Below are 17069 nucleotides of genomic sequence, written 5' to 3'. Positions count from 1 at the left end.
CTTCCCAGGTTTCCGGCAGCCATCCGGCTTGGAGAGAGTTATGGTACATTTCCTATTGACTTGGGTGGGCCATATCAGCACCAGTATCAAGTATGAATCACCAGTTTGGCTTCTCTTCACTTGTCATGGTTAGTTTGTACTCCTGGCAACATGTTTGTTGATATTAGTTTTGTTTTAAAAAGCCAGTTGTCACACACAAATACACTTGCAAGTCAGAACTTGTTTCCTGAGATTAACTGTTTAGAAAAGAAAGATGTCTTGATGACTCTCCTGCGTATGGAGACGTGCATTTTTGTGCATTCTGTTCAAAGCCTCATTCTTTACGTATGAAAATACGTCGATTTCAGCTTGTGTGAGTTTTGGAAACAAGGAGGGAAATCATTGTGTTTGTTTAGAGGAAAGGCAGTTAGAAAAGGCAACACCCTTTCCCTTGAGCATGTAAGAATACAGCAGAAAAGGAAACAGCGCATTCATGTCTGAGATCCCATCAAGTCTACAGAGAAGGCAACAATAAAACCTCGAGGAAAGCTTGCTTGTGCCACCTGTGTGGAGTGTTTCAGGTTCCCAGGCCCTCTATACAACTTTGCCAGGCTTGCTTCACCAAACACTGAGCTTGGAAAGAGAAAAAACCCATTGCCATCTTCTGTGTGGAGAAACCCCCACCAGAGTTTAAGTCTTGAAAGCAAGCAGGGAGCTGAAGAACATTGCCAAAAGAGTCCCAGAGCAGAAGATGAAGGTCAAAGAGGAAGGCAGAGGAGAGGAAAGGATTTGCCAGAGCCACCAGGAGCCTCTGAAGCTCTTCTGCAAAGATGACCAAACACCTGTCTGTGTGGTGTGTGACAGATCGAAAAAGCACCAGGGCCACATGGTGCTTCCCATAGAGGAGGCCACTCAGGATTACAATGTAAGTGGAAAGGTTGGATTCCCTAATGTTGGAAGGGAGGCAACATGTGTCCTGTGGGTGAGTGATGTGCTCCCAACTTGAGCCTTTCAGTACTCCATAATGGTCCAACTAACCCTTTTGGGGTATAAAATAATATAAATGAATTGCATCTTCTGGAAAGGCTTCCTGGAGAGGCAATTCAACTTTTAAATAGGTGGAAGATTTTAGTATTCAAGGGTATCCAGGTGTAATGACTTGCTGGAAGAGACAGCTGAAAAAGCTGACAGCAATGGATTTAAAACAACATTAAAGACACATCTTTTCTGGCAGGCCTACTCAGACAATTTAGAATCATGACCTTTTAATTGGTATACTGTATATATTCATGTATAAGTCTAGAAATTTTAGTCAAAAATTTGAGCCCAAAACCTAGGTTAACTTATCCACGGGTCAATGTAAATACTATACTTTAACTCTTATTAAAAAGGGAACCATCCCCTGGTGAAAGGTAAGGGTGCAGGAAGCACTAAGGCGGGTTATAAACTGCCGCTTTGAGGTGGTCTGCTGCCGCCGCCGTTTGCTCCGTGCGGGAGCCGCAGCAGCCACACTGCGCGGCTCCCGCACGGACCGAAAAAGAAGCTCCAAAATGGAGCTTCTTTAAGCGGCGCCTCTATGACGTCGCGAGGCGCCAGGGGCGGACTCGTGACATCATAGACACCGCGACACGTGCAGACGCACAGCATCCAATACGTAAACATGGCGGCCCCCATGTGGAAGGGGCGTTGCCATGTACGTATGGAATACGTACTAGGGTTAGGGGGGTGCAGAAGCACCGCCCCTTCCTAACCCGAATACGTATTCCATAAGTATTTTTTGGCGGTTTGTAACCCGCCTAACTTCCCTCTATTCTCTCTTCCATCCAGCCTTTAGTGTGAGCCAAAACAGTTATGCGTAACATAATTTTGTAGATTCTTTGGCCTTGGACAATATCACACGACTTAAATTGGAAGTATAATCCAGTGTCATCCTGAATGCAATCATGCTGTAGTATTTATAAGATTTCCTATGTTGGCAGACACTTGTACTTTTGCACTCTGTGATTAGAACTTGGAGCATTTTCACTGGTGAAATCTAAATTTCCTTTGAGTTTGGAGCACACTGTATATCTTGAATCCAGTTAGTATGCTCCCTATGTATGCAAGCACAAATGTATATGTGTATGCTCTGGCACACGCTCTATTCGTGCATCATGGAATGGTGAGGACCATTTGAGTATTCTTGTCAGACAGAATCAGTAGCAAGGGACTATTACTTTTTGGACTGATAATGTAGTCTACAAATAATTTTTCTGAGCTCTGCTGATAATTCAGACTTCCTCTCTGTTTAGAAAAAAATCCAAGATCTGGTGGAGTCTCTGAAGATGGAAAAAGAAAGAGTCCTTGAACTGAAAGCAATGCATGCAGCAAGGAATAAACAATCTCTGGTAGGTCATTTCTAAATAGGGGCAGGCTGGGGAGGGAGACAATTCACCTCTTTATTTTTAGTAATCAGAACGAGTTGGACTATAACTCCCAGAATCCCCCAGACAGCTGGAAGATTTTGGGTACTATCATCCAAATTTTTTTCCTCTTGTACAAGCAACCTTCAGTTTAAGCTCTGCAAAGAGGGGCTTTCTGTCAGTCCCACAAGCATATTTGCTGAGGACATGAGAGAAAGCCTTCTCTATTGCTTCTCCAAGGCTATGAAACTCCATTCCATAAGAAAGCTGGCCTCCTCTTTCATATACTTCTTTGAAGACCATTCTATTCAGGCAAGCCTTTGAGATTTAAATTATGTAGTGCAGCAGTACATGGGAAGTGATGTGCTGTGTCGTATTTCTTATAAATTATTTGCAATTATGTATTTTTAATTTTTACAGTTTTTAACCATTCTTTAAAAAGATAATACTGTTATTTAATTTTTTTTAACTTTTGGAAAATAAGATTGGAACTTAATCTTGTTTTTAAATGATGATGACTTGGAGGACTCTCATTCATAGGGTTGCCATAAGTCAGTGGTTCCCAAACTTTGGTCCTCCAGGTGTTTTGGACTTCATCTCCCAGAATTTCAGGCTGTTGGCTAAGATGGCTGGGACTTCTGGGAGTAGAAGTTAATTGTAATTGTTTGGAATTTTACTGAGATTTTAAATGTTTTGTCTGTGAGTTGCCTTGGGTCCTGCCAAGGAGAAAGGCAACATACACATGAAATAATAATAATAATAAGAAGAAGAAACTCAAAATATTTAGAATCATAGAGGTGGAAGAGACCACAAGGACTATTCAGTCCAACACCCTGCCATGCAGGAACTCTCAGTAAAAGCATTCAAAACATTTGGAGGACCAATGTTTGGGAATCACTGCCATAAGTTGAATTTGACTTGAAGGCACCTAACAATAACAATGCCCCCCCCCCCCCGGATCCCATTCCAGGAGAAAGGTGGGGTGCAAATTCAATAAATAAACAAATAAATGCAGATTATAATAGCAAGCAAACATTACCATCCTTGGGAATCTTGTCTATTGCAGGAAACGATAACATCCGAGATGCAGAGAATGGCATGTGTCTTTAAACAGGCTCACCAGTTTCTTGAGGAACAGAAGCAGTTATTGCTGGAGCAGTGGGAATCGCTGCAAGTGGCAGCTGAAGAGCAAAAGGAATCAGATGCTACCAGTCTTTCAGAGGACATTGCATGCCTGGACAGCTTCATTGAGAAGGCAGAAGGAAGATGGTGGCAGCCAGAGTCAACATTTTTGCAAGTAACAACTTTGAGATACTATAAAATTCAGTGACATAGCCATGTTAGTCTGGAACATCAGTATGCAGAGGGATCTTGCAGCACCTTTGAGATTAACTGAAAGAGAGAATTTGGTATCTTGAACTTTCGTAGACTTAGTCTACTTCCTCAGATGTGTGAGACACTATCACAGTAATTCCCAAAGTTTGATCACCCAGATCTTTTGGACTTTAGCTTCCAGAATTCCTGACAGTTGGCCAATTTGGCTGGGGCTTCTGGGAGTTGAAGTCCAAAAACATCTTGAGGACCAAACGTTGGGCACCACTGCAATATAGTCTCTCTATAGTTTTCAAAGAGATAGCTGTGTTGGTCTGATTTAGCCAAAAATGGAAAGAGGAGATGGGGGCAAATGATCCAGCAGCACTTTTGGAACTATGATTCTTTTATTTTAGCATGAGATTTTGTGGGTAACATAAAAGCTCATGCTAAAATGAACTAATGGTGGACGAAAATCCTGTAATGAGGCTAAGAGGCAGGAGAAAGGGAGGCTGGTGGCTTCCATCACCAATGAGGCCCCAAGATAATCCACTCTGAGTTTAAGTCTGAACTTTTAAGGAGCTATCAAAGTTTGTGAACTATGGGAATGGATTCAGCGTGCCACCGACATGGATGCTACCCTCTACCAGTGGTTGAGGCTTTGAAAGCTAAGTACAAGGGAGAGAGTATGGGTAATGGCAGAGAATAACTGCAAGAATAGAGCTTGGGAAAGGCATTTTTGCACTAGAGTTCCAAGAATTCCCTAACCCATATGACACACTTTCCCAAGCTCTGGTTAAGCAGTAAATGATATTGGGTGGGCACAGAGGAATTTTGCTGCTGGATATATGGCTTGCACTTTGTTGAAAAATTTTGACTCCTCCTTCCATGGTTCTAGTAGTTAGGATCACCCGATGAAATTGGTCAGAAACAGAAAGCTGGGTCTTGAAAGAGTAGACCCTAATGTTACCAAAAAGAGTCATCTATGAAAAACAGGAAGGATATGAGCAGGCTTGCAGATGAGACATAAGATTCCAAGATGTACAAAAACACTTTCTCAGCGGGACACAATGGATCTTCACCCTCCAAAACAGCTTAGGCTGCATCTGCACTATAGAATTAATACAGTGTGATACCACTTTAATTGCCATGGCTCAATGCTATGAAATTCTGGGGTTTGTAGTTTGTGAGATATTTAGCCTTCTTTGTCAGAAAACTCTGGTGCCACAACAAACGACAAATCCCAGATTACATAGTACTGAGCCGTGGCAATTAAAGCGGTGTCAAACTGCACTATTTCTGCATATATAAAATAAATTGTAATAAAAATGTAAACTTTCCCCAGTATTTAATACAGATATTTCAGTTAGAATCTAACTGAACATGTATTGCAGTTAGAATCTAAGACATATTCAGCCTGTGGCTGCATCCGCACTGCAAAATTAATCCAGGTTGACACCATTTTAACTGTCATGGCTCCATGCTATACAAATTTGGGGACTGTAGTTTGTTGTGGCACCATTTGTAAGGCTAAATGTCTTACAAAACTACAAAATCCCAGAATTCCATAGCATGGAGCCATGGCAAAATCAAAGTGGTGTCAAACTTGATTATTTCTGCAGTGTGGATGCAGCCATGCGGCTCATTCACATTGGCGGCATTGCTCCGGAAGGAACTGGGCAAATTCGGGGGGGCCCCTCCTGAATCTCTCTGGAAGCAAGTGCTGACTATCAATCAGGGGCATTTTAACAGGAATGCCCTCTTGGAGAATTCGGGTTTAAGGTGAAGGTGCCTGGCTGTCAATCAAAGTTAGTTCCGCGACGGTCATAGGTGACGTTTCCAGCACTGATAGGGGCATCAGAAGGGTGCTTTCCACCCCTCCTTTTTTATAAAGGACCAAGCACCACTTGTCAAATTTAAAAACCACTGGGGTGTGTGTGTGTGTGTGTGTGGGTGTGTGTGTGTGTTGTGGGCATTTGGATCAGTGTTGTAGGTTATGATCTGCCCTTGGCCCCATTTTCAACCCCAAAATGCAAGCTAATGCATCCAGTATCCCCCACTCCTTGCCACCCCAGAATGCCTCATACGCAGGTAATAATAATAATAATAATAATAATAATATCAATAATATTAATTCCTCACCTCGGAATGCCAGAAAAGGATGCATTTTTTTTTGTTCTCCCTAGCCTACCCCTGAATTCCTAGCAAAAGCTGTATCAATTTGTCAATTTACATAATTGGAAAGAGAAGCATTACATTCAATTGGTAACATTCATCCAGCAGTCATTCCAAAGGAAATAATAGCCTGCCCTAGCAAAAGCAGTATCAATTTGCCAAGTTGCAACTTTACATTCGATTGGTAACATTCATTCGCAATCCAGCAGTCATTCCAAAGGAAAGAATAAGCGCATAGACAGAGAAAAATAATTTTTTAAAAATACACATCAAAGGGAAAAGGTCCCTGATGGATAGGAAAGGCTTGTCTTGCTCTGCCCCCCCACCTGCCCTGAAATGATCCTTGCTCCTGCTCACCATCTATCTATATATCTATCTATCTATATATATAGATAGATAGATATTGCCAAGAACATGCACATTTTTTTGCCAAAAACAATTTTAAAAAATAAAAAGGGGGGGAGGTGCCTGATGGGAGCTCCGTTCGTGCCCTGCCTTTGACCTGACCTGACCTGAACTTTTTCCTCCTGCTAGAGGAGCTTTGCCATTGCCTTCCACTGAGGCTGAGAGAGAGTGACCTGTCAGTTCCAACTGACCCATGGAATCAATTGGGAATAAAAGGGAAATGCAGCGCAGGCATTCTGACTGTAGCAGCCACATATAACACTAATAATAATAATAATAATAATAATAATAATAATAATAATAGCTCTTAAGTTCCAGGAGCAAGAGGAAATGAAAGTACAACAAGCAAGCACCCAAAAAATCATGCGCATAAATTGTCAAAAGAGGCTGCTTCTGCTGCATCCATTTCCCTACATCCCCCAGCTTGGCCCCACAGCCCTATTTCCCTGGGCAATCCTCCTCCTCCTCTTTCCTTCCGACCTTCCCCTCCCAAGCTGCCCTGGCTCCTTCATCATCATCCTCCTGCTCCGTTAGAGAATGCCCTCCATGGCTCCCTTCTTCCCACGGCTCCCTCCTCCTCCTCCTCCTCCACCATCATCACTTTCTCCACTCCCCCCTCCCTCTTACAGCCTTTTGCAGCCCAAAAGTCACACTGATTTCCCCTTTTGCCTCCTCTCAGCCTCCAGTCCTTCGGCTCTTTCCTCTCCCTCCCCTCAGATGAGGGGAGGGAATGCTCTGACCTCTGCCTGCCCTCCGACCCTAATCCCTCCCTGAATTTGCTCTGAACATGATCGAAGGCAAGTTCATATTTCGCGGAACCCAGGTCTTTTGGGAAAAGATGGATTTTAGCCCGATTTTGGATACCCCGGGGTAAGAGGCATTTCCTTGTGCAAACCTCGACATGGATTGTGACAGAATTGGGCCCAATATGAACTTCACATGGAAGATTTGATTTCAGAACCAGTGTAAATGGTAATGTGAATGGCCCCAGCTTAACCACAGGATACAGGTTTTTTGAGAGAAGCAGAAAACTTGGGAGAGAGAGAAGGAGTTGCTGGAACCCTGAACAGGAACACACTGCAGTGCAAAATTTTTGTTACAGTTCCTAACTGCACTATGCAATGCTGAACTGTTTTCTCTTTCTCTTTATTTTTTCTAGGAAATGAAAATGACTTTGAAAAGGTATTTGCCTTCTTCCTCCTACTGTATGGGAAAATCTTAGGCCAAAAATGTAATTAACGATGTGCAGAGGACCTTGTGTTCTTTCTCAGGTTATGTGGAGTATAGATCCGCAACCCAGAAACATCACCCAAGGAGACTTTCCGCTGTCCTTTCTGCAACCGGACCAGTTTATCCCGGATTGGCCTTTTTAGTCACCAACGCGCTTGTACAAAGCGCGGGATGAGTCCTTCCTGAATCTTCATTCGCGAAACAAAGCCAGAGAGAGGAGGACTCCATTCATACTTAATCCTAGTGACGCGGAAGCTCTTTTCTCTTCTTTCCAGGTCCAAGAAAAGGACGTTTCCAGAATCAATGGGGATTTTTTCACAGCTGCAAGACAGGCTTGATTCTTTGACTCTGCAAAACACTGCAATTGCCAAAAGAATGAAGAAATTTAAAGGTATAAACTGAATGTTTGAATGTACAATCATACAGACTGAGACATCAGCAGCTATAGGTCTCAGGAACCTTGTATAAATATATCTATGGACACAGCTTTGCCTTTCACCCATTCCAGATGTACTTTATATAATGCAAATTTGACATTTATTTATTTAAACAATTTCCATCAATTCTCCATCCCTCAAGACAGCCTGGAACTCCAAATTAAAATATTGTCAGTATTATATTTATTTATATTCCACTTTCCCCCAAAACTGGGATTCAAAGAGGCTTACCATTTAAAATAACACAATTAAAACCTATTAAAAACCAAGAAAATCTTCTGACATTCTGAAGAAATCTCAGTCTGTTTCAAAAGACACTCAACCGTATAGCAGCTCCCACCTACACTGCATATTAATGTTAGAAAAAGTTGGATGTTAATTTGTCACTGGCTGTATCTGCACTGCAGAAAATATGCAGTTTGGCACTTCTTTAAATGCCATGGTTCAATGCTCTGGAATTCTGGAATTTGTAGTTTGTGAGCTAGTTAGCCTTCTCTTTCAGAGAGCTCTGTTTGTGTTGTTCTTGTTGTTGTGTGCCTTCAAATCATTTCCAACTTATGGCAACCCTAAGCCAACTCTATCATGAGGCTTTATTGGCAAGTTTTTGTAGAGGGGATTTCCCATTGCCATTTTCTGAGGCTGAGAGAGTGTGACTTGTCCAGGGTTGGGTCACCCAGTGTGTTTGCATGGCCAAGCCAGGATTCAAACCATGATCTCCAGAGTCATAATCCAACACTCACGCTGGCTCCAAATAACAAAAGTCAGAGAACTCTGCTGCCATAACAAACTATTAATCCCAGGATTCTATAGCATTGGGCCATGGCAGTTAAAGCATTGTCAGACTGCAGTGCAGATGCAGCCACTATTATAACCACCAACTGGCAACACTATTTGCCAATTATTGTACAGTGGAGTTTTGGTTCCAGGCACTCCCGTGAATACCAAAATCTGTGGATGTTGAAGTCCCATTAAATACAATGGACAGTAAAATAATATCCCTTATATAAAATGGCAAAATCAAGGTTTGTTCTTTGGAATATGTATGTGTGTGTGCGCGCGTGCGCGCTTGTGTGTATTGCAGCCATGGATGCTTGAATCTGTGGACAAGGAATCATGGATATGACGAGCCAACTGTATTTCATTTTAATTTTAAATGAAAACTTTGAAGAACTTTTGAAGTTGTGCTTTTTGTTTTTCTGCAAAACAGAAGTGGAAAAGATTATGTGCTGGAAAACTAGATTCTTTCTTTTTCAGTGCTACTGTGATAGATAGTTTGTTTGGCCCACCTGTTTCTGCAACTCCCCTCACCTTTTTTTTTCCTTTTTAACTAGATTCTCTGTCTTCAGAAGTAACAAAAAGTAATTTGGACTTTCCAGTCATTGCTGGAACTGCAACAGGTAGCAAAAGTAAGTTTTTCTATTTCCTCATTTCAGTAATAGGATTAAACATTTTTGAATAAGGAGAAAAACACAAGATATGCAGGCCAAGATGTGAATGGTGTGTGTATACAACACAATTTTACATATGTATTCCTTACTGGAGCCAGAAGCATTAACATAGATTGTGCCTTGAGACCAATGTGCATCCATCTGTAGTGTCCTCACTGATATGCATAGGGGTATAGACAGATGTTTCTTTCAAGGGCCTTTTTCTGTTGGAAGATATTGATGAGGATGTACAATTTCATCTGCACTTCAGTGTGCCGCCCCATTAACCATCTTGAGATATTATGATTTGTTTGTTTACTATGTACATATTTAGCATTACTTAGGCTGTGTTACCATTTAAAGCTGGACAGGAATTATGCAGCCCTGCAGAGGTTGTTGGACTGCAACTCCCAGCAGCTTTAGCCAGCATAGCCAAAGATAAGAAATGCTGGGAGTTACAGTTCAACCACATCTGGAGAGCCACATAATCTCTGACCCAGGCTATCAAGGAAACACACTATGATTAATTTATATTACAGGCTGCAGGAAAACATTGCTTGTATTGACAGAGTTATAAACCACAGTTGTTACAGGATCGGTGGTAAAGATAACTGGCTACATTGACCTGAGGAGGAAAACGTTCATGGATTTTTGAATTTTTCAACCCACGACCTGTGCTCTACACCTAGGTCCATCTTGAGAGTTTTTTGCACAGCTAAAATCTTGTCCAGTTTGAATCCTCTTCCAGGATGCAGCCAAATATTATCACTTGCATTTTGCCGCCAATGCTACCTCCCATCTAAAATCTGGCTAGAACCTGGATAGAAGCCGCGTTCAGCTGGCCGATTTGCAAAGTGCATCGGTCTTGAAAGTTCTCACTTTGTGGAAAAAGTACCTGGTGGGATTACAACTGTCAGTACAGTGGGCCCTTGGTGTCCACTGGGATTTGGTGCCAGGACTTCTTGTGTATACCAAAATCTGTGCATGCTCAAGTCCCATTAAATACAATGTCATAGTAAAATGGTGTCCCTTATATAAAATAGCAAAATCAGGTTTTGTTTTTTGGAATATCTATCCACCTATCTATAAAATATTTTCAAATCACAGATGGTTAAATCCATGGATGAGGAATCTTTGGATACAGAAGATTGCCTGTATTACCCAGGCAGCATGGCCACTTATTTTGGGGGTGGGGGGAGATGCATTTTTATACTACAAACTCTTAGAATCATTGCTCTGCATGAATGAACTGTGGGATTCTTTAGGCCAAAAAGTAACTTTTCCAAGCTCTCTTCAAACATGGGAATCAACCAGAAGCCTCTTAAATGGGATGCAATCTCACTTTTAATAAAGATTTCAAACTCGCCTCTGCACAATTTCATATGTCATTCTCTGTACCTAGATGCTTCGTCATATGGACTGGAGAAAGAGGAGGCTAGTTCTCCACTTGCAAAGAGAAGAAGGGTCAAGCAGGTGATTGCCACAGAAAGAAATATGAAATTGGAGCAGCCACAGAGAGGACTGGAGTGCTTTGCTAAACCATTTTTTGGAAACTTAGAGAGCAAAATGCCCTCCCCAGCTTCTTCATCTTGCAAAAGGTTTTCAATGAATGATGGTGAGTCCAGGAAGAGGAACTTTGCCAAGGACACTATGTATGTGGAAACAGGTCTGATAATCATAGCTCTTGGGGGGTCCCTTTATATATCTTATTATTATTAACCTTTATTTATGAAGCGCTGTAAATTTACACAGCTTTCATATTTCATACACAGCATTTACATATCTGCCAGCTTTCACTAGGAAATTTAAAATCTCTAGTTCTTTTATATACATGTTAAAGGACAAACATTCAGGAAGTATAGGTAGGTACATACAAAAGAAGATAGGATTTCTGTATCTCTATTTGTTTTTCAGAAGAAAATAGTTCAACAAGTATAGTTTTCATGTCAAAGGTTCACCTGTCAAAATTTCTGCACAAAAATTCTCTCTTTTGCACAACTGTTAGGCACAGGGGCCTTTCTCAATGGTCACCTTTAGCCAGCATTGGTCAGCATTCTATACAATTGTTTAGGAGAAAGGAGCAATAGCTGAAAAGGTAAGGTTGACAGCTTCTTTACAGGTGACAGTAACACTAAACAACTCAATTGGAATATATCCACAGACTCCAGTCCATCAACAATGGGCTGAACAGAGAAACTGTTCTTGGCCAGTTTATCACATCTTCTTTCTGGTTCCCAGCCTGCCCACACCACATTTAAAAACTCCCTACCATCATTCATATGGTTACCCACCCACCATGGCCTCAGGCAACATTTTTTCCTCCTGCCTTTGTCCCTAAATGACCGTTAAAACTGAACTTGTCACCTCATCACCATACCCACAAGTTTTGCATTTTTATGACTGTTCATATAGTCTGATTATAAAAGTCTTCCCTGGACACCAGCTCACTCCATGCCTTTCAGGAAGTAGACTTATTATACATACGCATGTATACGTCGAAAAATCCGTGCCAAAAAGTGATTTAAAAAACTGGGTCAACTCATACATGAGTCAGTATAGTAATGTTGCTAGCAAAAATGGTGTCCGTGGCTGTTTGGGGTTTCCAGACCACGGCAGTGAGCACTACATCCAGTGCCAGCCCCTTCTTCATTGTCTGACTTTGAACACTCATCTCTTGAGCCTCCTTTGCCACCCGGCCTTCTTTCGAGGAGAGTGTTGGCACTGGAAAGTCCTAGGGCAGACATTTGGCCCTTGGACCTACTGCGATTACTTACCCTTGCTCTAGTTAATCTGACTCAAGAGACAGATATAGAAAAAATGTCAGTTTTTCACTTCCCCAAATACAGAGTGCAATGCATCAACAGCTGCAAGAAAGAAATTGTCGCAAACTATTTTCCAAATCACAATAACAAGCAGTTTCCTGTGGTCCAAGATTAGAATGAGATACATTGATAGATAATAGCAGTGTTTGAATCAGAGCATGCCTGCTGGGAAGCAAAGACCTCAACACCATGCTCAGTCTCTAATGAACCCCTTTTTTTCTTTCCTTTGTTTTGCAGATGTGAAGGAACACCATGAAAATGAATCTTCTTCTTGGTGTTCACTATCCTAAATGGAAGGAATTATGCTGTGTAGAAATTAAGGGTACATTCCCTCAATGTCTCCATCAATCTCTGCTTCTAAATCAAACTCACATACTGCAACTGCAGCCAGAATATTATCATTCCCTTATGAGGTCGCACGGTCTACAGCTAAGGAAAATGTTCTCAAAGTTGTCAATACATGGCATCATGTACCAGCTAAACCTTCTTTTATAGCTCACAACTTCTCACCATTGTGTTGGAGAGACTGCATTACCCATACCTGGTCTGAAAGTGCTGCTGCTCAATGTGAGGTTGGTGAATGAAAAAGCACCCTTGATCCAAGACTTGATCCTGATTGAACAAGGTAACCCAGCTTGCTTTCCAGAGACTGGCTGAATGAAACTGGGAAAGGGGTCGTTCTCTCCCAGCTTTGTTCACCTGGGTTCCTTGTACAGCAGCAGGCAAGGTCTTGGGGGTAAGGGACCAGAATTGCAGTGATTCCATCTCCCTTACCAGGTGCCTCCAACCCAAAGTCTACTGAGTTTGTGGAGGTGGGTAGCTGGGATTCTGTTGGTGCACTCCACACCTCACTGCTCAGCAGTCTCCCTTCCTGATCTTGCTGAGTTCTCCCAGCTTGTGGTGCTGGTGGACTTAAACATCAATGTAAAGACCATTATGTCAGAAGCAGCTCACTACTTCATGTCCTCCATCATAGCTATAGGTCTGGCACAAATAATGCTTGACTGGTACCACTCATGTTGCAGGGCACACAAGTTGTCGAAGCTCATCAAGGACACAGAGAAGTAGCCCTTTCTTCTTATTAATTTGGGTACCAACGACAGTAGTAATAACACCTTTGAGCAGATCACCTTGGACTATGATGCCCTGGATAGGAAAGTGAAGAAATTAGAAGCACAGGTGGAATTTTCACCAATTCTACCAGTGAAAGATAAAGGACAACACAGGGACAAGAAGATACTGTAAGTGAATGACCGGCTACACAGATGGTGTCGACAGGATGGGTTTAGCATCTGGGATCTTCGTTTTCACTTCCTAGAAGAAGAACTAATGGCTACATATGGACTATACCTCACTAAGACCGGGATGAATGTCTTTGGCAAAAGCATGTTGAATATGATCAGGAGCCTTTAAACTAAATCCTTTGGGGGTGGGAGATGATAACTTAAACATCTGTCCAAAAACAAGCTCTAATCTAAACATAAGGATGTGCATTCTAAAAGCTGAGGGAGAGAATGGGAGCCACAGTAAAACTCACAGTAGAATAAAAGCTGAGAACAAACAAGGCTTGAGATGTCTATATACCAATGCACAGTGTCTGGGAAACAACAAGACAAGTTTGAAGTCCTAGTGCAGGAAGCAAAGGTGCTGCCACCAACAAGGCCTGGTCTTACGTCACTGCTTCATTGGTATCATTTCAGGGAATGGTGAAACGTTTTAATCTGTCATGTCAGAAACAACAAAGCATTAATATCTTCTTGAATCTAACAAGTTTTACTTGTTAGTCTCAAAGGTGCTACAAGATCTCTCTACAAGTTTTACTTGGTTTAAGCTTTTGGAGACCACCATTTCTGATGAAATAGGATAGACTCTACAGAAGTTTATCTGTAATAATAAAACAAAATATTTGTGTTTGTGGCAGTCGTAACTTCTTGGGACACTGGATTAGATGTCTCAAGATCTAGCTGTGAAACTGTGGGCCCTGCATACCTTCTGGTGCATAAGATCATAGCCAACGTTTATCATTTGTTTCCTTGTGTTTTGCAACCGTGTCCTATTCTACTTTGTTCTTGAGCTCAAAAACTTGTTGCCAATTACCTGTTGTACTTCCACCCCTGTTCGCTTTGCCAGAATGACCCAGATTTACATAATCAAAATTCTCCTTCTGTTTAAAACTTGCAGGAACTCGCTATGGGACTGCATAGGTTGAATAAGATGCCAAAAAATCCCATCTCATAAAAGGAGAAATGTGTGAGTTATGTAATATATACATGGCCACGATAAGTGAAGTCACTGTTTTCATTTGTTACTTGAGCAAAATGTAAACTAGTTAATGGCTTCTTTCTAATTGTCAAATGGGTATGTCATGGACTTTGACTCTCTCTTATGGCTGTTTCAAAAACCTGGCAACAATGCACCAGGATCATAACACCATCCATCAGTTTAGGGTGCATCTATACTGCAGAAATAATGCAGTTGGACACTACTTTAACTGCCATGGCTCCATCTTACAGAAACTTGGAATTGGTAATTTTTTGGGGGGACCATCACGCTTTGGCAGAGAAGACCTTGTAAAACTACAAATCCCAGGATTCCATAGGTTGGGGCTACAGCAGTGGTAATCAAACTTTTAACCCTTGAGACACCCCTTTACATCAACGTGAAGACCGGACATCATTTGTCCTCCCATTTGATATAGTATATGAATAAAAATATTTCAATACAAAAAAGTGTATGTTTTGTATTAATTTTATATTATTTTAATTAGATTATTTTGTTTTTAATTTTTATTGTAAAGTTTTAAAAATGTTTTTATCTTCTGAGCCTTTCTAGAGAGAGGCAGCATAGAAATAAAATAAATAAAAATAAAAATGGTTGTTGTTGATGTTCTACTTCCCCCAAACAATTTGGACTCAGAGCAGCCAACAATTTAAAAGAACAGTCCAATTAAAAATAAATAATAAAATACAGTTTAAAAAGGTAAAAACGCTTAAAAACTACACTTTGAACTACATTCATAATTTACCATTTTATAAGGAAACAACTTTGTTCAAGTTTTATTTAAGTAAATTCAATATTTTATTCATGCATGTGTAAATTTTACACATAAAAAAGTTGGGAAAGATGAGGAGGAGGAGGAAGAATCAGGGCCTCCAAGTCATGTGCTCTCCTTGGGATTCCCACCCCACCATTTGACAACCACTGAGCTCCAGCACTTAAAGTGGTGTCAAACTGCATTATTTCTACAGTGTAGACCTATCAAAAACCAGAGTATCTCTCAGCTCTTAACAAAGTTTCTCCCAGATCTTTAAGGGGTCAGGTTGCTTTTTTTAGTGCAACTATGCAAACAATCTTACACACACATTCCAGGTTTGTTGGTCACACTGTGGAACCACATCTGTGCGCATCTCTGCAAGTTTGGTTGCTCATACATGTCAGCACTCGAATAAATGAGAAGTTGATGATGCAAATGTATTCGGAACATGTTCAAGACATGCAGTTGTATCCTGGGTCAATCCACATCACACAGCTGAGAATCCAAATCTTTTAGAAAAACTTGGAAAAAAATCCAACATTGATTATCTTGAGTTAAGTGGGGGTTTCTTGGCAGCCCCCCCAACTTAATCAAATGCATTAAAATGCATGTGAACAACCAAAACAATGCTAATTTAATTTAAGGCATTAATACTTATATTAAAATTCATATAAAACAAGATAGAAAAACAGAATGGTGTAAAAGCTATGCAGTGTTTATCTTGTGATCAATGTGATAACTGTGTTGGTAGCTATGGCTGTTTAATGACTGTATTTTGGTTAAGTTTCATGAATAATGCATTGTACATTATACAAGATGAAATGTGCTAACATTAAATAAAATAATAAATAAAACTTTTATTTATATACCGCCCTTCCATTGATCAGGGCGGTGAACAACATAATACAAATAATACATACAGTAAAACATTTTAAAAACAATCATAAAACCCCCGGTCAGCTCTCCAAATTGCCGTCAGCAAGAGAGAGAGGCCATCTAGGACTTCATTCGGGGAATGCAGTTCAAAATAGGAGGGTCTTTAACTCCCTCCTAAACTGAGCCAGGGAGGTGGCCGAGCGGAGTTCTGTGGGCAGCGTGTTCCAAAGGGTCGGGGCAACGATGGAATACGTCCTCCGCGATGTCAAGGAGAGTTTAGCCCCAGGTACCCTAACTAATTGCTGCCCAGAAGTTCTGAGGGTGCGGGGCGGAATGTATGGGGAGAGGCGGTCCTTCAGGTATCCTGGGCCCAAGCCATGTAGGGCTTTATAGGTAATCACCAACACCTTGTACTGTGCCCGGAAGCGAATAGGCAGCCAGTGCAGGTCTTTGAGCACCGGTGTTATGTGGCTGGTCCTGGAAGTACCAGTGACCAGCCTGGCCGCCATGTTCTGTACCAGCTGTAGCTTCCGGGTATGATACAAGGGTTGCCCCATGTAGAGCGCGTTGCAGAAATCCAATCTAGAGGTTACCAGAGCATGTACCACCGTTTCTAAGTCCCTCTGGGCCAAGTATGGGCGCAGCTGGCGAATAAGCCGAAGCTGGTAACAGGTGTTCCTGACCGTCGCATTCACCTGAGATGTAAGGTGAAGCGACGAATCAAGAAGCACCCCCAGACTGCGCACGGAGTCCTTCACGGGAAGCGTGATCCCGTTCAGGACAGGTGGAACTACCGCCATTCCTGGGCCAGGGGAACCTATCACGAGTACCTCCGTTTTCTCTGGATTCAGGCTGAGTCAGTTTTTCCTCATCCAGCCCATTACTGACTCCAGGCATGCCACGAGAGGAGAGACGCCATCCTCGGTCACTGCATCAGTCGGAGACATAGAGAAAACTATTTGGGTGTCATC

The 17069-nt window shown here is 41.7% G+C and overlaps 1 protein-coding gene across 1 annotated transcript; it reads left to right on the top strand.

Annotated features, from left to right (window-relative positions):
- Window positions 1-200: 200 nt before the first annotated feature.
- LOC149321155 (zinc finger protein RFP-like) lies at window positions 201-16038 on the top strand. The gene is made up of 8 exons (XM_089516234.1): window positions 201-904; window positions 2271-2366; window positions 3448-3678; window positions 7432-7454; window positions 7778-7893; window positions 9271-9345; window positions 10769-10981; window positions 12426-16038. The coding sequence occupies exons 1-8, from the start codon at window positions 731-733 to the stop codon at window positions 12476-12478; spliced, it is 981 nt and encodes a 326-aa protein (XP_089372360.1). The 5' UTR covers window positions 201-730; the 3' UTR covers window positions 12479-16038.
- The last annotated feature ends 1031 nt before the right edge of the window (window positions 16039-17069 follow it).

This window comes from Sceloporus occidentalis, unplaced genomic scaffold (assembly GCF_023333645.1).
Source record: "Sceloporus occidentalis isolate IW3139 unplaced genomic scaffold, rSceOcc1.0.p SCAF_1, whole genome shotgun sequence".
In the NCBI taxonomy this organism is placed as follows: domain Eukaryota; kingdom Metazoa; phylum Chordata; class Lepidosauria; order Squamata; family Phrynosomatidae; genus Sceloporus; species Sceloporus occidentalis.
The sequence above is the reverse complement of the archived record's forward strand: the minus strand, read 5'-3'. Positions and strand labels throughout refer to the sequence as shown.

Bases quoted from the DNA above. Each gene is read 5' to 3' on its own strand.
- LOC149321155 (XM_089516234.1), top strand. From the start codon at position 731: ATGAAGGTCAAAGAGGAAGGCAGAGGAGAGGAAAGGATTTGCCAGAGC. The intron at 3,679-7,431 runs GTAACAACTTTG...TATTTTTTCTAG, and splicing joins CAGAGTCAACATTTTTGCAA to GAAATGAAAATGACTTTGAA. The intron at 9,346-10,768 runs GTAAGTTTTTCT...CTCTGTACCTAG, and splicing joins AACTGCAACAGGTAGCAAAA to ATGCTTCGTCATATGGACTG.